The sequence below is a fragment of the Mus pahari genome, chromosome 1 (assembly GCF_900095145.1).
Source record: "Mus pahari chromosome 1, PAHARI_EIJ_v1.1, whole genome shotgun sequence".
In the NCBI taxonomy this organism is placed as follows: domain Eukaryota; kingdom Metazoa; phylum Chordata; class Mammalia; order Rodentia; family Muridae; genus Mus; species Mus pahari.
The window spans coordinates 61,370,466-61,391,072 of record NC_034590.1 but is presented as its reverse complement, the minus strand read 5'-3'; the positions used below and the strand labels follow the sequence as shown (position 1 = coordinate 61,391,072).

General features: G+C 36.4%; 1 protein-coding gene across 19 annotated transcripts in view; it reads right to left on the bottom strand.

Moving 5' to 3' along the window:
• Positions 1-20,607, bottom strand: part of Picalm (phosphatidylinositol binding clathrin assembly protein) — an 85,821-nt gene that overhangs the window by 8,436 nt on the left and 56,778 nt on the right. For 2 of the 19 annotated variants that reach the window (XM_021209781.2, XM_029537831.1), the window contains exons 13-20: positions 19,423-19,572; positions 12,499-12,606; positions 10,506-10,637; positions 10,389-10,419; positions 10,019-10,118; positions 7,615-7,638; positions 6,175-6,234; positions 4,327-4,431 (exon numbers count right to left, since the gene is read on the bottom strand). In XM_021209781.2, coding sequence (XP_021065440.1) covers positions 4,327-4,431; positions 6,175-6,234; positions 7,615-7,638; positions 10,019-10,118; positions 10,389-10,419; positions 10,506-10,637; positions 12,499-12,606; positions 19,423-19,572 — 710 coding nt within the window. The remainder of the gene's footprint in view (positions 1-4,326; positions 4,432-6,174; positions 6,235-7,614; positions 7,639-10,018; positions 10,119-10,388; positions 10,420-10,505; positions 10,638-12,498; positions 12,607-19,422; positions 19,573-20,607) is intronic. The other 17 variants (XM_021209787.2, XM_029537837.1, XM_021209821.2 and 14 more) reach the window with 10 other exon arrangements.

Genomic DNA, 20,607 nt, shown 5'->3' with positions numbered 1-20,607 from the left:
AGAGAGAGAGAGAGAGAGAGAGAGAGAGAGAGAGAGAGAGAGAGAGCGAGAGAGAGAGAGCGAGAGAGCAGTGTGTTCATTCATTATTATAGCAACGGGTTTCCTCAGGTTGTGTGTTCATGATCACTGCCCTTTTACTATATTATGAAGCACCAAGAAAGCTTTAGCCACATGCTGGCAGCCTGACACTGGATTTCCCACTGAAAAAAATTTCAATTCAACTGCACATTACTCAGCCTCTGAGTTTTATATAGTAACACTAATAAAACACATTCTCTTAAAGTTGATGTCATCAAAAAATATTTAGAGATAACAGTACTATTCCAAGATCCCAGAGAATCAGCTTCAAACTTCAGTCTCAGAAACCATAAATTGCCTCAGGGTGTTTAGAGCACAGCCAGATCACTAGTGGCACATCCAAATCTATTTACTAGATGGGAATACATATATACTATACTGTGTTGTATGCCATTAGTTTTCTATTAAGAACAGTCCCATTCTTTGGTTGCCTCTATGAGAAGCAAGAGGCAAGGATAAGTCCTCTTCTAGAGGACACCATGTGAGGACAGCTTCAGAATTCCAGCCTTTGGAACAGAAAGTAAATATTCTGTTGCTGTATTACTCCACAAAGCTTGCCATATTTTGTTACTGCTGCCCTTGGAAACTAATAGACTCTTAATGCACATATTGCAGGCTCCGAAATTTAAATTCCTGCTTATTTCAACTCAATTCTATAATATTTAACTTATAGAAAGAAGTTTAAATGCTATCAGAGCTGAAGTGATTGCTCAATGGTTAAGAGCACTTGCTGTTCTTCCTTAGGACCTCAGTTAGATTCTCAGCATGGCATGGGTACATGATGACTCACACCTGTGTAACTCTAGTTCCAGGAATCTGGTGCCCTCTTTGGGCCTTTGTAAGCACCAGGCAGGAACATGTATAGACACTCAGGCAATATACCAAGACATAATACAATACATTTTAAATGAGATTATGAAACTTTCAAAGAAACTTTTGAAGTGGTAACTTAAGCACTCTTTGGAAAGCAGTTGGACGGTGTTTTGCTGAGGCAAACATATGAAAGAATAAGTAGATACAGGTGAAAGACTAAGGCGGACTCCTGAAGGAACATTTCACTGAAGCAGACACAGGAGAGAGGATTCTGCTAAAGCAAACATGTGAAAGGATGTGCAACGAAGGATTCTTTGCTAACATTAAGCTCCATTTGTTGGGACTTGAGGACTCTAGATTGATTGAATGCACATGCTGAAGCAAGATCCGTGCTGAGGCAAGGCACGTAGAGGACACGTGATGTTTGGAGGGTATATAGAATGACAGACAGAGCTTGGCTTGCTGGTACAGTTAGCTGAGCAATGCTGTGAAGATCACGGCTTAGCTGATCTTCACTTCCCTGAGAGAGGCACAGCACAGAACTTCTCCTGATGTTCCTCTGGTCCCTCCTGCTGACAAGCTTAGGCTGAGGTCTGGCTGTGTCTGCTAAGTTGTCACCACTGTTGCTAACTCGAATCTACCGAACTAGACTGCTGGCATATTCATGAAATGTTTGGGAATGGATTGATCTGCTGCTGCTAACCTGTGAACTGAACTGCCAATATCCAGACAACATAGACAGGAGTTGCTCCAAAGAACGTTTCTAAACAGGTCCACTTCCCCTATATCCTTTCTTTCCCACTACCTCTGGTGGGTGGTGGGCTACAAGGGAAGTTAAAGCGTTTAAGAACCATCATTCAAAATAAGGCTTGAAAAAAATTAAAATTACAAACTTTTCTAGTACATACTATAAAACAAATGTAGTCTCACAGTTTCGGGGTTTTTTTGTTTTTTTTTTTTTTTTTNTTTTNTTTTTTTGGTTTTTGGTTTTTGGTTTTTGGAGACAGGGTTTCTCTTTATAGCCCTGGGTGTCCTGGAACTCACTTTGTAGACCAGGCTGGCCTCAAACTCAGAAATCCGCCTGCCTCTGCCTCCCGAGTGCTGGGATTAAAGGCGTGCGCCACCATGCCCAGCTAGTCTCACACTTTCTATACACTCAGAGAACAGTAAGCTGAAGTTTACTATGATGACATTGTAAAACTTTGGCCACCCAAGGCTTTATTAATGCTTTCTGGCTATAAGACAAGAAATTAAGGTTTTAAAAAGAAAACCTAGGAAGTAAAGCCTTCCGCTGCACTTGTTTTATTAGCAACAGAGGTCAGAGATGAGAATCCTAATATTTTTTATATGATTAACTGATATATAATGAGGGCTACAGAATCAAATTTTCATTTATGGTACTAAATCTGATTCCCAAAGTAAATTTTCTCATAATATTATATAATAATAAGTAGGAAAAGATAAATGAGCATAAAATACTGCTAGAAATCCAAACAGCTTTATTCATGAAAATTCTGCTAGACAAATCAGTCGAGAACTATCACTATCAATATCCAAGATTGGCAGGAAGCCAAGATACCAGTAAATGAATAAAAAATCCACATGAAGCCTAAAAGCAAAGTGTCATTGCTCCCTACAAGAAAGTCACTAGCCCCCATGCACTCTCAGGACTTGAATTAAGCAAGTATCTAAAGGCAGCAGTGCTTATTTATTGTAGTAACTGCATCCATAAGTCAGTTTCCTTTCAGTCACTTGTTTAACTGATGTCAGACTTGCTTAAAAATGTCCACTGCCAACACAATAAAAACACATATCCTCCTTAAACAAAACTAGCAGCACTCCATTAAACAAAGAAGTCTAATTAATGAACCAAGGGACCTCTTAAAATAATCTTATGTTTTTAAATGAAAACACCCATTTTATTTTTGTGCTTTAACACATAAAAAAGAGTGGAGAGAATATGGCAAGCATAGCAACCTTTGTCACCATCACAAAGCTTCAACGACCTCTAAAACCATCATCATGTAAATACTCATTAAAAGAGTTATTTCCTTTCATAGCAACTTTGAAAAGAAAACTAATACTAGGTTTAACTGTCTTCCTGCTTAAGTGACCTAATACTTATACATGGCAAACAAGGAATTTACAAGCTACTGTTCATCAGTGAACACTCTATATAAAAGATCAGGAAAGTGTAAAGTACAAATTAAAAAATAATATAAAACCCCATTCTCAACAAATTAACAAACTCATAAACAAGCACAAAAAGAAAGAAAAAAAAGTAAAAACAAAAACAAACCTATGAGGATCCAGCTTTTTCTACATAAACAACTGGAAAAATGCAAAACAAAGACCTTAATACTCCCCTTTATAAGTAAGATAAACAAGTGAAAATCTCTAAAAGGTACCGAATGATGAACATGCACAAAAACAAAGGAAGGGAGTGGGACTTGGCTAGGATGTAGCTCAAAAGCAAAGCTTATGTTCAGCACATGTAAGAGCATTAATCAATGATTTTAATACCCAAAAAGATCAAATATGAAATGGTTTCCTATTCAGTGCTATCTATCAAATAGAGACTAGATTCAAATTGAATATACACTATCTTTATAACAGTATATATCCTACTAAGCCTACTAGGTATGGAAATGGAAAAGAAATACAAGTTAACTGCTGAATAATATGTTTTCAAATAAGCTTCAAATTTATAAGTCTACCAACCTTTTGACTCTGAAAACCATCTAGGAAACTAAGGTACGCATTAATAATTATATGTAACAAGCAGAGTCACATAGCAGGATAAGTTACCCTGCACTTCATAAGCGCTCTATCAAATAGCATACAATAAACAAAATCCAGTCTGCTCTAATGTGCCCTCCCCAACCCCAAAAGAATAAAATTAAGAACATTTAACATAACAGGAAGAATATAAGAAGTCTCCTTTAAAGAACCTAAATCAGCATGGCTTTTCTAATACTTCGTACCTATTTTTTGTTTGTTTGCTTTTATCACAATTTTTAGTGACAAAAACTTACCTAATGAAAAAAATAACAATCAAACTTTGTAGGCTTTCTAAGAGTCTATAAACATCCCCAGAGCAACACTTAAAGCTAATACCAAGCTGTTGGGTATGATCTGATACTCTGAGGCAAGGGGTTTGAGGGTCTAAATTCAAGGATTACAAAGAAACAAGGATCCTCAGTTATAAGCATGAAGTTATAAGAAGTTACCACCTATAAAACCTATAATCTACTTGTCACTTCTCTGGAATTAATCAATATTCTGAAAAGTACTTGAATAAGGAAGATAAAAAGCAAGTAGTAATATCCATGACAAAAAGCAAAGTTTGATGTCTTTCTTGAATGAGAGAAATTGAAAATGTTATAGAGCCCTTCAAAATCAGCATATTGCAACAGTTATGCACATCATTAATACCTGTGCTCCTGATACAGGGCCAAAGGGGTTTGGTGGTCTCATGACAGGCTGGCTGTATATTAAGGTTGGTTGTGTCATAACAGGTACACTTCCCATCTGAGGAGGCTAAAAAGATAGAATAAAATTACTTAAGAAATTCTAGTTTACATATTCATTATTCTGGAGGAAGTAAGAAAGAAGGCTAACTAACAGGAATGTAAAGTTAACAGTATCTTTGCTCTGACTATAAGGATAAATTCTTCTGCATGCAAATAAGAGTAATATGTACTTTTTAAAAAAGTACTGCTTTCATATAGAGTTCACTCTTAAAAAGTAGAAAATAGACAGGAGGTGGTGGCTCACACCTTTAATCCCAGCCCTCAGGAGGCAGAGGCAGGTGGATCTCTAGAGCTCAAGGCTAGCATGGTCTACAGAGCAAATTCAAGGACAGCTAATTAAGCTCCACAGAGAAATCCTGTCTCAAAAACAAAACAAACAAAAAAGTAGCAAATAAAGCCTAATTTTCCTATTCAATGGATTTGCCAAACTTAAACTGTATTATAGTAAAACAAAAAGTATTACTGACCAAAAAGGGAAAAAAAGGGGGGAGGGGATGATGGCAGAGAAAGGTTTCCCAAGTACCCAGGTCCTCAGGGTCCACGTACAGAGAAAACCTATAGGCTCTACAGCTAAGCAGTAACATACTTCAAAACAACCCAATTGCTTGAGTATAAAATCAAGTTTTATGTCACTATGTAAATGGTCATAAATGATGGCTGATTGTATGTGTGTATACATATGTATAGATATTACATACATGTTCATGTATGTATAGGTATAAATACAAGTGTGGAGTTCAGAGATCAACCTCATGTCACTGACAGTAACAGAATATAGATTGTGGGAATGGTGAATGGTTCAAAGACCGGTTTTGTTCTCCAACAGTCACTGTCAGAGGAAAATCGTTCTGGCCTATACCACATTAAATTTACCCCTAATTAACTCAATTATTCAATTCCACAGTATTAAGGTGGTAGCATCTCACTACTTGTAACAAAATAGCTTGAAGTTAACATTAACATTTAAATCATTTTGTAATGAAAAACAACATATACAGCAAAGTTATAAGTCGAAAAACAAATTAACACTAGGCACACTAATCATAATACCTATTTTACAACAAATATTCTAAAAGATACTTATGGAAGCAATGGTTAGGTTCTTAGACTATAGGGTACTACTTTTTTTAAAAAGAAGTTGCAGAGACAAAGTTTGGAGCTAAGACAAAAGGATGGACCATCCAGAGACTGCCCCACCTGGGAGTCCATCCCATAATCAGCCACCAAATGCAGACACTATTGCAAGATTTTGCTGAAAGGACACTGATATAGCTATCTCTTGTGAGGCTATGCCAGTGCCTGGCAAATATAGAAGTGGATGCCTATAGGATAGAACACAAGAGACCCCAATGGAGGAAGAGCTAGAGAAATTATCCAAGGAGCTTAAGGGGTCTGCAACCCTAAAAGTGGAACAACAATATGAACTAATCAGTACCCCCAGAGCTCGTGTCTCTATCTGCATATATATAGCAGAAGATGGCCTAGTCAGCCACCATTGGGAAGAGAGACCCCTTGGTCTTGCAAACTTTATATGCCCCATACAGGGGAACGCCAGGGCCAAGAAGTGGGAGTGAGTGGGTAGGGGAGCAGGGCGGGNGGGGAGGGCATAGGGGACATTCGGGATAGCCTTTGAAGTGTAAATGAAGAAAATATCTAATAAAATAATTTTAAAAAAATCTAAGGTTGTAATAAATCATGTTAAGAATAAATTACTCTACTTTCCAAAAATTATATTTAGAAATATACTTACAATTCCATATCCTATCATGCCTGTTGGTGTAGTAGCAGGATAGGCCATTACAGGGGGGGCCTGATATGGCAAAAGAAAAAGTAAAACAGGAAATGTTAATTCCTGCATCTCATGATTTTAAAGGACTGTCAGATTTCTATTTTAAAACAAATTGCTAAGACAGCTATGATTAAGTGACATTTATGATTACTGGTAACTGTGAATTAATACTCAGTGAGAAAAATCTCAAAATTAGCAGAAAAGCAAAATTGTTAAAAGGAAAAAAAAAAAAAACAAAAAACCAAAAAAACACTTAAGCTTAGACTCGCCCAGAGTCTAAGACCTTTATAGCATATAGCTTTCAAACACTGTGACAAAGTGCTTGTCCTATCCACAGCCCCACCAAAATAAGAAAACAAATTAAAAAGTCTTCAGGTATTTTAAAATATCAAAAAGTTCCAAACTTTAATGCCCATCATTTTCAAAAAAAATTTTATAGAGAAGAACATAATATGGACTGTTAATATGTTTCTTTAGTACTAGAAGGGAAAAAGAAATAAAACCTTATGATTCCATATCAATTAGGAACCTGACGTTCAAAAAAACCACAGAAAGACCTCGAGTGACTACTCCTATGATCATAGCTTTCACATAAGTAGCTGCAAGTTAGCTTTCTAATTTGTTCCAAAACTATCAATTACTTAAGAGGAACAAGCATGTTCTAAATTGATATATTAGTGAGGACCCCTTTTCCTGCTTCTTTAATTGATGACTTGTAAACATACTAGAAACATAATATTTTAGGTATGGCTGCTGTCTTAACAATAATATTCTCTCTCTCATAAAAAACTAAAACTGAATACAGGTGAAAGACCAACACAGCTAAAGTATGATTGAAAACATGAAATTATACAGCAGTTTTAACATATGCATGAAGTTAAATAAAGCATAACTTTAAAAATAACACTAAAGAGTGAAGTTTAGTATTTAGGTGAGCATGTAGGGCGTATTGGTCTCTCCCTACTTCAAAACCAAGATCTACAAGAGCAGTAAGACAAACTGCCAAGTACAGCAGAAGCCTGGAAGATTACATGCAATTGTTATTTTAAACATGATCACAATCAACAATTCCCTTCATTCAAAAGTCATCAAGTGCACGGTGGCAGCACAGATACACACAGACACCCAGCCATCTGGCAGCAAATGGCGGAATATTAAGCAAGAAAGAAAAATTGGTAGTTCCCATGCCACCATGAGAATCAATTCTGCAACACACCCATGAAAATCAGTAGATGCTAGGAATAATTTCTGGCACACTGAATATCTGATGTGGAAACAAAGAATAGCTGGAAGGTTATGAGATTCTGCTGCAGCGGTGGTTAATAGCATGCCAATTTATTGCAAAAAAAAAAAAAAAAAAAAAAAAAAAGAAAAACAAGAGGCTAGTTTTTGGTCACTTACGTATTGTGGAAAATGCATGCCATTCTGTTTTTCCCAGGGAGAACAATTACATAATGCAATAACACTGGATTAGAGCAAGTACTTACACAACAAAATACACAGAGAGCATTTTAGTTTACATGTACATTCACTACCTAAAATTCTGGGTATTTTTATATCTCATAAAAGAACATCTATTACCAAAACACTATCAAGGTTGATAAGGTGAAGGGACTTTTAGCTACCCCCCTTTATATACGCAGTGCTTTACTATTTACAAATGTATTTAAAACGAAATACATAGTGACATTAGTAAGAAAAATTCAAGGGCATCCTCAAAATAACATGACATCACATGTCTACCACCAGGGCAGGACCATCAATGAAAAGAGGTTGTGGCATAACAAATATTTTGATAAAATAAATGTATTTATTTACAATTTAAAAATTAAAAACCTTGACAGTGTTTAAGAATTAATCAAAAGGTTAGAAATATGAAAAAACACCATAAGCAGCAGTTTATTCTTAGTGAGTCACATCACAGGCCCCACACGTTAGCCATCAAAAAATAAACTATCAAATACACACAAATAAGTAAGATATCGTAAGAGATGACCCATACTAACATATATAATACACTGTTATTTTGACAATTTACATACAATGTTAGATGGTTAGGTGTATATTACATTCTAGTAGTCCATCTTAAGGTAAATACTATTGAAAGCTTTCGGACAGTTTTAGTCACTGAGGTATGTTATAAAGGGAAAACACTACATTCAGACTCAGGTTTCAACTTAAATCAACTCTTTAACTGCTTTTCATATGGAGATCTAAAAAAGCAGCACAGGTAACATTGTACTTCCAAGTGATGTATGTACTCCAACTCTCCTGAGAGAGCACTGTACTCTTACACTTACTATAAGTCATGTGCATATGCTGTGTTTGTATGTAAAAACCCAAACTATGAAGCTAGACATAATGTTAAAAACCTGAAATTCCAGCACGTGGGAGGCCAAGGGAGAAGGAGGGTACATTTGAAGCTGATCTGGACCACTTAGTAAATTCAGAATCAGTTTGGGGTATGTCACATAAGTTTTACATAGGCTCACACCTGCATCCTCAAAACAACAAAATTAAACTTGAGCCTTTCATTTTATAAAGTCTAAAGCTATTAACTCTTTAAAAAGTAGTCAAGGGATAGAGAGGTGGCTCAGAAGTTAAGAGTATAGACTGCTCTTTTAGACATCCTAAGTTCAATTTCCAGCAAATACAGGGAGGCTCACAACCATCTGGTGTGTCTGAAAACAGCTGCAGTGTACTCACCTACTTAAAATAAATAAATCTTAAAAAAAAAAAAAAAAAGTCAAAACCTTTTATACAGATTTAGCCTCAGCCCACAATTTTAGCATCTAAGCAACCCAAACAGAGTAATGTTCCATAAGGGACTTTATTAAGCACAATGGAGCTTCCTAGTAACAGTTGGGGAAGCTATACTATATAGCACCAAAGTGATCAAAACCCTGCTGTCATCCCCACTGAAAGAAAGGAAGGAGTATGTATTTCCCTAACTGAGGGAGAAGAAACTTAGCAGATTAAGATAAAGCAGGAAAAGACAGGAAAGTAGCCATAAGCTATTCTGGGCCACAATACAATTAACACAGTAATTAAAAACATCGATAGACTCTCTTTGGTTCTAGCTGCTAATTAACTAGCACACAATTATCTGCCTGCTGTTAGTAAACTTTATAATCCCCAAATTCAGTATTCACAGTACTTTCATGCATGTGTGCAGAGGTATATAAATTATAACATGCAACAGTTTCTTCCTCAGTAAGACGGAATAAATTAGAGGTATGTCTGGCTTAGAATGAGGGTTTTTTCAGGATGTGAAATTACAATGTAAAATATATAAATGAATGTTTTCCCTAGCAATGGCTCACTAATTCGGTTATCGGGGAATCGGGGAACTTCAATCAAGTATTGAATGGCCACAAATAACGAGGAACTATATAATACTAAGAAGACCTAAGAAAGTAACTTGTTTACCCATCATCAGGTCTAAAGGATATAAGGACTTTAGGTTACAAAAAATAAATAATAAATTTGAGAGCAACAATACTAAGAATACATCCCATTACTCAAGATCTCTGCAATACTGTTGCACACGCCGTGCATGTACTAAGTGGGAGAAAATAATAGCTCCTACCACAGCCACACATTATTCATTAGATTGAGATCTATCATGGAAAATACATGTTAGGAGTTAAAATGTGCCTGACAAAGTCAGTCAATCATCTTTAAAGAAACAATGAAGTACTTAATAAAACTTAGTAATAATGTTTCCACGTATGTCTACGACGTTCTATTTGTTAACATTTAGTTAAGACATTCAGGTATTACTATATAAGCTTCCCCAACTCACCATGGTTGCAGCACTCCAGGCAGTTGTTGGTGCAACCTTTGGTTGCCAGTTAGATCCTCCAGTTAACTTCTTTTCACCTGGTTGACTCCAACTTACATCACTTTAAATAAACATAAACATACAATGTTTCTGAACTATATGAACATACTGAACATTTATTGTACCAAGGTGATATCTCTATATGTACTTCTGAAGTGAAAGTCAGAATAGGTTCTATATAATATTTAAGTAATACAAATAAGACACTTCTTAGTGGGTGGGCAGGGGAGCAGGGCGGGAGGAGGGTATAGGGGACTTTCGGGATAGCATTTGAAATGTAAATGAAGAAAATATCTAATAAAAAATGAAAAAAAAAAAAAAAGACACTTACTTCTTAGTGGTTCCATTTCCAATGCCAAGATCTAGGAAAAGAGAAAAGTCTTTACAAACTAGCATCATTTTAACAATTTAAGCTTAAGAATGACTGAAGAATTGAAGGACTACTCACTGCCCACAAGGTTGGCTAACGATGAATCCAAGTCATCAGACACTAGCTTGTTAGGCGGGAGTTTGGCAACAGGGAGACTCTGGTTCTGGGAGGCCACTGTTGGTTTGAGAAGTCCACCTAGTTCATCAAAGCCTTAAAGTTACAAACAGATGAAATGGGATGCGTAAGGAACTTCATGGGCTACGCCTTTCTAAAGGAACTCTCTCCCTTTTCTCCTTGTTTACTCACTGGAAGTTTTCCCAGAACATGGGAAATGCCCTCACGTTGAAAGAAAAATCTGCCATCTTTAACTGAACTTAACAGAAATAGTGTGTCTAAAATCTAATAACAAAATTATACCCAAATTTAAGGGGATGATAATAAAATGCTATAAAAGGGGAGGGGAATGTAAATCTCTCCCTATTCCAGTAACATTTTTCTAAACACTTTAGGATAAAGTCCTTTTTTATGTCGAGTAAGAATATTTTATAATGTCTTATATTGGAGCTGAAGAAATGGCTGAGCAGTTCTCGGTACCCACGTCAGGTGGGAAACACCTGTAACTTGAGCCCAGGGTGTCCAATGTCTCTGGCCTCTGCTGGTACCTGCACTTATGTGTACATACCTACCCCCCTCCAAACACGTAATTTTAAAAAAAATTAAATCTTTTAAAAAAATACCTAAAAATCATTTTTGACAAGTCTTTACTGCACAGTTCTAACTGGGCCAGAATGTCTACGCAGACCAAGCTGACATCAAATTCATAGAGATCCACCAATTTTTGCTTTCCTAGTGGTAGAAGTAAAGGTATGTGCCAACATGCTCAGTCACAACAAACTGTTCTTGTAAAACTGTGTGTGTGTGTGTGTGTGTGTGTGTGTGTGTGTCTGTCTGTCTGTCTGTCTGCCTGCCTGCCTGCCTGCCTCAAAAGAAAATCCATAAGAGTTGATTCTCTCCAATGTGAATCCTGGAGATTGAACTAAGGTTAGAAGGCTTTGCAGATAAGTGAGTGCCCTTACCACTGAGCTACCTCACAAGCCCTAGAAGGCATATATTAGAGAGCTCCTCACACTTCTCATATTTGGGAATATAAGAACCTACGTCAGAGGCTGGGGAGATGGGCCAGTGGTTAAGAGCACTGGTTGCTCTTTCAGAGGACCCTTTACCCACATGGTGGCTTACAACTGCCTATAACTCTAGTTCTAGGGAATCCAATGCCCTCTTCTGGCCTCCAAATGTGCCTACATGCACATGCAAATGAGCTTAATACAAAACCTATTCCTATACACTAAATAAATTCTTAGTCCATACAAATAAGCTTGCTTCTTACTTTATGGGTAACTAATTAAACATTACGTAACTAAAAATACCCCAACATGTTTTAAAGTTAAAATTTGTTAGTCAAAGTCAGTGATCATCTACTTGTAGGAATAAAATTAGAACATGTTTACTTTATAAACTTCAAGCTAAGAAGAAGCATAAAGTACAATCCTCATTCTAAAGTTTTATAGTTTTTAAAATACAAATTAATAGGTGCACCTTAATAATAATCAGTACTAAAATAATTTTTAAAGCCTGTAGTCATAAACCCTTTAACATACTCTACTTAATTTATATAGAAACTATCTAAATAAATCAGGTACCACGCACTATATCTTCAGTTTAAAAATAATCTCACACACCGTAAGACCAAATGGTCATTTTTCATTTCAGTAGAAGAAAAATTGCAATGACCAAAAGCTATAGTACTTTCCAAATAGTGACTAACAATTTAGCACTTTACCAAGAAATTGTTTTCTTATTGCATAGTGGAACAAAGTTCCCCTAAACTCTAAAATGCTACCAAGAAAAAGGTAAAATTAATATTCTTTTAAGTTCCCATTAAATGATTTGGGGAAGATCAATTTCTCTAATTTATAGATGCTAAAAGCAGCATCATGTTTCCTATAGAGGATCTATATTAACATGCTACCTATCGTATTTTAAATAAAAACAACAAAAACTCTTTTCTTACCACCAGAATCTAAAGCAACATTCGTAGATTTATTTCCAAACACAGATTCAAAGTCAACATTAAGGCCAGCTGAAGAATGTGGCTGTGCAACCGGAGAAGGACTGAATCCTAAGACAAAGCAAACAAAACGCACACATGCTCAATTCTCTACTAACTGTCTCAACAGTTACACACAGCAACTATACATTACCTTTAAGAATGGGAATAGAATGGGAAAGTAATACACTGCTTAACAAAAAACCTAGTTCTAAAGCAAAAGTTCTCTTCATTATATCACATTCCTGTTAAGATATGCTATCACATTGTTGTCCAAGTGATCCTCAGCCCAAGTGCGAAGACTAAAGGTATGAACCATCCACACCAGCTACATTTCCATTAAAATCACCCACAAAAAAAAAAAAAACAACTCAGAACATATTTACTTATGAGCTTACTTCACCACAGAAATGAAACCTTTTCTTATATTTTATCTTAATTTTGCATCTGATAATCTCTTAAAACTTGAAGTCATCTAACACACCATGCTGTCTCTCTACCTACAACTTTCTGCATGCTGTATCTCTCCTACCCACTTTCCCTTTCCCTACTTCACCCCAACTGTCACACATTAAAAAAAATAATAATAAGTTTTGCTATTACACTTATTTGTGTGTGCTTGGGCATATGCTTGTGGACATGCATGTGCTACAGTGTATGTGTGCAAGTCGGAACTCAACTTCTGAGTGTTAGTTCCTTTCCTCCACCATGTGAGGTTGGGATACAAATTCAGGTCTCACTGCTTGGCAGAAAGCACCTTTAACCAACTGAGCCATATCACTGGCTCAGAAATTACATGGTTTAGGATAAATCTGAGAATTGCTAGGATTCTAAAAGTTGCAATCTCACAAATGTTTCTGCCAAGTTTTAAAGACATTAAAGAAAAATGATATTCTTCTTTCAACTCCCATCCACTCTTTCAATTCAACTTAACGTTTTTAACACTAGGAATGACAAGTAAGTGGGCAAGTATGCTAATTAGTCTAAAACTAGCCTGAAACACACATCCATACAAGACAACATTACTCACAGCTTCTTAAGAACAAAATATAAGCGTACTTACAAATCTGTTCATGTTACTACCACACTGTAAGATGTACACTTCTACTCCAAGGACTTGAATTAACCTTGGCTAAAGGATCACTAATCTATTGGTCATATATATAACAATAATTTATAGACAGTCCAATACGGCTAATACCCAATTTCTCCTTCTATATTGTCCTTCTTCCTACCCTTTATAGCAATCTTAGTACAACTCCATAATTTCCTATTATAGGAGAACCATCTTCTGAAGTCTTTAAGGTGATTACTTGAATAATTAAAAAAATAATAACCGGGAGTGGTGGCGCACTCCTTTAATCCTAGCACTCAGGAGGCAAAGGCAGGCGGATTTCTGAGTTCGAGTCCAGCCTGGTCTACAAAGTGAGTTCCAGTACAGCCAGGGCTACACAGAGAAACCCTGTCTCGAAAAACCAAAAAAAAAAAAAAAAAAAAAAAAAAAAAAAAAAAAATAATAATAATAATAATTAGCTACAAGTGCAAAAAAGAAAGGTTAAAAGGGAAAAAAAGTAATCCAAAACATGTACCTCAAGTTTTTTTTTATTTTTTTTAAGCTCCTACATAGACAAAAATGTAATTTCAAATAATTTGTAATGTCTGGGGACGCAAGCAACACATTTCTAAGGTAATCATCCTTTCTGTATACCACTGTGCATGTACACACACATACAGATACAAATACACATACATTCAAGGTAAAGATTTTGTTTACTATTTCAGTGAATATGATTAGCCTAACACTCTTCTGTCACTTTTTCGGTTACTTATCAGGATTATCAATTTTTAAATTTTAAAAGCTACTTAAAACAGAAATACAAAACCTTAAGGTTGAGCCAACAAGATGGCTTAGCATGCCATGGAAGTCTCACATCCTGAGACCAATCACCAGAACTCCATAACCCATAAAAGTGAACCAACTCCACAAAGCTATCTTCTAACCTCCATGTCAGGGCATGGCATACACACACCAGACAAACACAGCGTATACACATATAGGTACATAACACTGGGGAAAACTGTAAGAACAAAAACACCTTCAGAGAGTAGAAGCAGGAGGCATCTGCATCTTGGGCCAATCTGGGCCACATGGTGAAACCTTACCTAAACAAACAATAAGCAACTAATAGCACTACTTCAAAAGATACACTTGAACGGGAAAGAGGAAAGGAGACAGAGGAGAGAGGAAAAGGAAGGAGGAAGAGATAAGAGGAAGGAAAGAAGAGAAGGAAAGGAGGGGAGGGAAAGAGAAAACCTACTCTGACTTTTCCTAAGACCCAGAGAAAACAGTTCTTGGTTGGCACCACTAGACAGACAATATTTCAGGCCAATCTCATAAGGACATAATAAATGAACTGAGAGGCACAAAATAACTGGCACTGGGAAAGAAAACCATCCCAAACATCTTTGAAAACAGGCCAGCAAGACAGTTCAATTGGTAAAGGCATCAAGCCTAAGGACCTTAGTTCAATCCCAGAACCCACATGGTGAAATGGGTACACTAACTGCAGCAAGTTGTCCTCTGACTTCCACATGTAAGCTGTGGTGCTTACATGCATACACCTACACCTGTGGTAGATTTTGTCTAACTCTTTTTTTCGGTTTTTCGAGACAGGGTTTCTCTGTGTAGCTCTGGCTGTCCTGGAACTCACTCTGTAGACCAGGCTGGCCTCGAACTCAGAAATCCACCTGCCTCTACCTCTCAAGTGCTCGGACTAAAGGCGTGCGTCACCACTGCCCGGCTTGTCTAACTCTTGTATTAACTTAATTGGGTTCCCAAAATTGCAGGAGAATCTACATATAAGATGTAAAGGGTCCCTGTCCCCAGTTGGTTCTGACTGGAAAATAAAGTTGCCAGTGGACAATGGCTGGGCAGAGACAGAGGTGAGACTTTAGGAGAGGAAGAAGGAAGAACAACCACCATGCTAGGAAAGAAATAAGGTCCAAGTCTAGGAGGTGCAGAAGAGAGGGCATACCAATCATGTAAGAGTGGGAAAAGATCCAATTGGGTCTAGGGCAGATGGAATATAGATTTTAGTAAGTAATAACTCAGGAGTCTCAGAGGGGAGGCATTGGCAGCATGTAGGTTTGAGAGTGGCCCAGCTACTGAACTGTTTAAGGCATGCTAATATATAATGGTGTGTGTGTTTAGAACCCAGAATACTGTGGAGTAGGTAGCGAGGAACCCGTGCCATACTATGCTGAGGCAATTTGAGGAGTTAATTAACAACTGCAACACACACCCCCACACAAACACTCACTAAAAAAAAAAATTTTTTTTTAAAAAAGACAAACTGGCTGGGTTGGCAAACTGAACAGATTAAACCATTTTATCTAAGGCCAAAGACTTACTAACACTTGAATATCCAGTTAGTTGATTCCAGAATATTATTGAGATTTATCATATATATATATATATATATATATATATATATATATTCACTTTATATAAACAGGAGAAAAATAAAATTTTACAGTATATAATATTTTTATATATATTTACTTGTTTTACATATATGGGTGCTTTGCTTGCATGTGTGTGCAATGAATGCCTACCTGACTTCTGTCCCTGGAGGACAGAAGAGGGCACTGAATCCTTGCAACCATATGTGAGACACCATATGGGTGCAAGAAACTGGATCAAGTCACCCAGAAAAGTAGCAAGTGCTCTTCAGTGCTGAGCCATCTATCCTTTCCAGTTTTTATTAACTAAAAGTAAATCATTTTTATGAACTTGAACTTTTGTTGCTACTTCTGGGCCCCCAACACAAATGACTCAACAATTCTACAAATAAAAGCAATGCAAATAATCATCTTAAAGATGCTTAAATAACTTAGGTAAGAAACATATTAAAAATATGAAGCATTCCACTTATACAAGATTGCTTTCCATGATAGTTTTGTGATATTTGTAAATGTTTGGCATAGTATTAGGTATTAAGCATTAACATCTATTCTCCTGACTGTTCCACAAGAATATACCAACTTTCATAGACCCACAAAGACTAAATGTTTAAAGTAGAACTTGAATTCAAACAAAAATTTGCAGGAGTCCAAACATTTTCCTATCAAATGTCCTCAAAAATTCCCTTTAAAGATGTCATTGGTGCTGCATATATACATTTATTGCTTTGTTTTTTTTTTCTTTGAGACAGATTCTTGTTGTATAGACCACCCTGGCCTCAATCGTAGAGATCCACCATCTGCTTCCCAAGTGCTGGGATTAAAGGCTTATACCAACCATTCCCAGACTGTATATATACATTTAATGACAATTTAAGGGAATCAAGTGCTGTGTATAAATACACAAAATTATCTGGGCTTATTTTTAATTGCAGTACACTGGCAAAAAAAACCAAAAACCAAAAAACAAAAAACCAAAAAAACCCCACACATTTGCAGAGCTACAAAGATGAATCAATGGTTAAGAGTATTTGGAGCTCTTCCAGAGGATCAGACTTCAATTCCCAGTACCCAAATCAAGTGGATCACTATTGCCTCCAGGATAACTAATGCTCTCTTACGGCTATCAAGAGCACTCACCTACACATGCTACTATACTCACACATAGACATACACATACATACAAATGAATAAATTTTAAAAACCCACCATAGTTGAAAAGAAATCAACGAATACATAGAGCTTTAAATTCTACAAGCTAGTAATATTAAAGGTAAAATACACACATGAAAATATCTAAGTATAGAGTAAAAGGTATAATAAGGTACCTACTTATAAAATCATAATGTGCTAAAAGAAAAATAAGGAAAATTAGAAAGGGAGGGGATGCAATTTAAAAAAGCAAATAAGGACTGAGATATAGCTCAGTGATATAATCTGCTGAGTGTCCAAGTTCCTAGGTTCAATCTTCAGTACCAGAGTAGGTCAGGGGACATGACAGGGGTAGGGGTGGTGGTGAAGAGATAGAGGAGCAGGCCTATTTATTCTTAACAAGTTTATGAAAATTAAGCCAGCTGTGGACGGATACATTTTTAAACTCAGTACTAAGGAGGTAGGGGTAGGCAGATCTCTATGAGTTCAAGGATAGCCTGGTCTACATACTGCATTTTCCAAAACGGCCAGATACATAGTAAGACCTATATCATGGAGAAGGAGAGGAAGTTATGAAAACTTACTTTACAGGGAGAAAAACAGAAACTTCTCTTATATAATTCATCAACAAAGTAAGTCAACAACAATAGAAGGCTCATGACACATTGGGCACAAGGTCCCCAATGAAGGAGCTAGAGAAAGTACCCAAGGAGCTGAAGGAGTCTGAAGCCCCATAGGAGGAACATCAATATGAACTAATCAGTACCCCCAGAGTTCCTTGAAACTAAACCACCAATCAAAGAAAACACATGGTGGGACATGTGGCTCTAGCTGTATATGTAGATGAGGATGGCCTAGCCGGTTATCAATGGGAGGACAGACCCTAGGTCCTTTGAAGGTTCTATGCCCCAGTATAGGGGAATGCCAAGACTGGGAATGGGAGTGGGTGGGTTGGGGAACAGGGGGAGGGGGAAGGGGGGAGGGTATAGGGGACTTTTGGAGGGGAAACTAGTAAAGGAGAAAACATTTGAAATGTAAATAAAGAAAATATCTAATAATAAAAAAAAGACACTATGGGGTTTTTTTTTTGTTTTTTGTTTTTTTAAAGAGCAGTATTAGGGTAAGCTTGAGTACCAAGAAAATTCTGACAAGGCACATAAGCAAGAGACACAAGATGAAAGAGAAAAGGAAGGACTGGGGATGGAGGAACCAAAAGGAATTAAAACAAGTCAGATAAAGCAGACCTAGACAAAAATTGTAACTTTTTTTCTTATTTTAAAACTTACTACTTCCTATATAACTCAAGTAAATTCTGGCTTTTCATATACTGTGATGGGTTAGTCCAATCATGTTTCTCACTTGTCACTTAAACGTAACACATACTTTTTTAATTTTATCTTCAGACAAGTAATGAAGAGATACCCTTACAAAAAAGGGGACTAAGGATAGGCATCATTTAGGGCAATATGGAATTATGATTTGCAATAGTTTTTTTTTTTAATTTTTATTATTATTATTTTCTTTATTTACATTTCAAATGCTATCCCGAAAGTTCCCTATTACCCCCCCCCCTTGCCCCTGCTCCCCTACCCTCCCACTCCCACTACTTGGCCCTGGCCTTCCCCTGTGCTGGGTCATATAAAGTTTGCAAGACCAAGGGGCCTCTCTTCCCANTGATGGCNNANTAGGCCATCTTCTGCTACATATGCAGCTAGAGACACNAGCTCAGGGGGTACTGGTTAGTTCATATTGTTGTTCCACCTACAGGGTTGCANCCCCCTTCAGCTCCTTGGGTACTTTCTCTAGCTCCTCCATTGGGGGCCCTGTGTTCCATCCAATAGCTGACTGTGAGCATAACTTCTGTGTTGATTTGCAATAGTTTTAATAAGAATAACTGCTCTCCTTCCAGTATACAAAAGTAAAAATACAAACACATATAAACATAAATGAAGATGCTACTTTTACATTAATTCTGTGAACTAATTAACAGGATACTACACAAGATATTAAACTATAGCAGACAACAAAACACAGAAAATACACTCAAAGAAATTTGTTTCCTAAAATCTACAGTAAATATAACCAGGAGTATTTAAAGAATCTTAATATATTATCATTTCAGTTAATTTTAAAATTTGATGTTACAATCCAAAGTAACCACCGCAGGACTTTAAATGTAACTAACAATAAAACAAACAAATAAACAAACAAAACAAAACCCAAAACCTTAGTACAGACTTTAATTGGGGAAAAAAAGGTTAAATGGTACTTTACCAACAAACATTTCATGAGTAGGTGTCCTAGTAGTAAAAGTGGATACATCTGAAGAAATGGGAAGGTGAACATCACCACTACTTTTTGTGAGGAAAGGATTTAAACTTGGAATGGCATCATCAACAGCATCTAGAGTAGCAGAGAAAGGATCTGTGCAGTCCAAGTGAATTACAGCAAAATGAAGAAAGGAAGTAATATATTAGTATTGTGATTAGTCAAAAGATGCAAAGTGAAAAGTAGTAATATTATTATTAATTTTACACACAAATATATATCATAGTCACGAAGATGAAAGAATTGTATTTAGCACACAGATATCCTTAGGGAAGAATTGTCTCCACTAACAATCTCAGCAGAACATTACAGACTTCCTCTCCCACACAAGAAAGTCACATAGTTAAATAAGAGAATAACCACCAAAATATAAAAACCACTCACCTTTCACCTGCTCTAGCTGAGAACACTGGTTTTAATGGCTTACTCTGTTTACTCAAATCATTGAACTAAACATTGGTAAAGGTATAGTATGAATAAATTTGCAGAAGAATAAAAAGTAACTTCAAATTAAGGTAAGAAATTGATTCTAACATTTGTAAAACTCCTGCTTAAGTTCAACAGTCAAGAAACTAAAATAAAATGAATAAAAGATTTAAGGAAAGGGAAAGGACCTGCTAACAACTAAGCCTGGAACAGCTTTGAAAGTCTTGAAGTAATTTCCTACAGCATAACAGATGTTCCCATCATAAAACTAACAAGCTTTCCTCCTTCAAATTTTTGATCTGAAGTTATTCTTGAATTACATATTTCCTGTTCCTATGCCTCATTTAAGATAGCTGTTCTAGTGATGAAAGCCTTCTTAAGATTTAAACAGTTAACTAAAAGAAAAAAGAAAAAAAGAATAGCAAATATATAGTATCATACTTTTCTTTGCAACAACTAAAATCAAGAAGATGGTTCTATCTATACCGTCAAAATGCCACCTCTTTAATCTATTGCTGCTTTAGGACTACAAAAATCAACAATAACCACTCAAAGAACTAAGGGCCAGCTAGATACCACTATAACAGGTACACTTCAATCAAATCAAGGCAAGCATTCATTAACTCTAAATGTAACGACTTAAAAACAAGAGAGAGAGAGAGAGAGAGAGAGAGAGAGAGAGAGAGAGAGAGAGAGAGAGAGAGA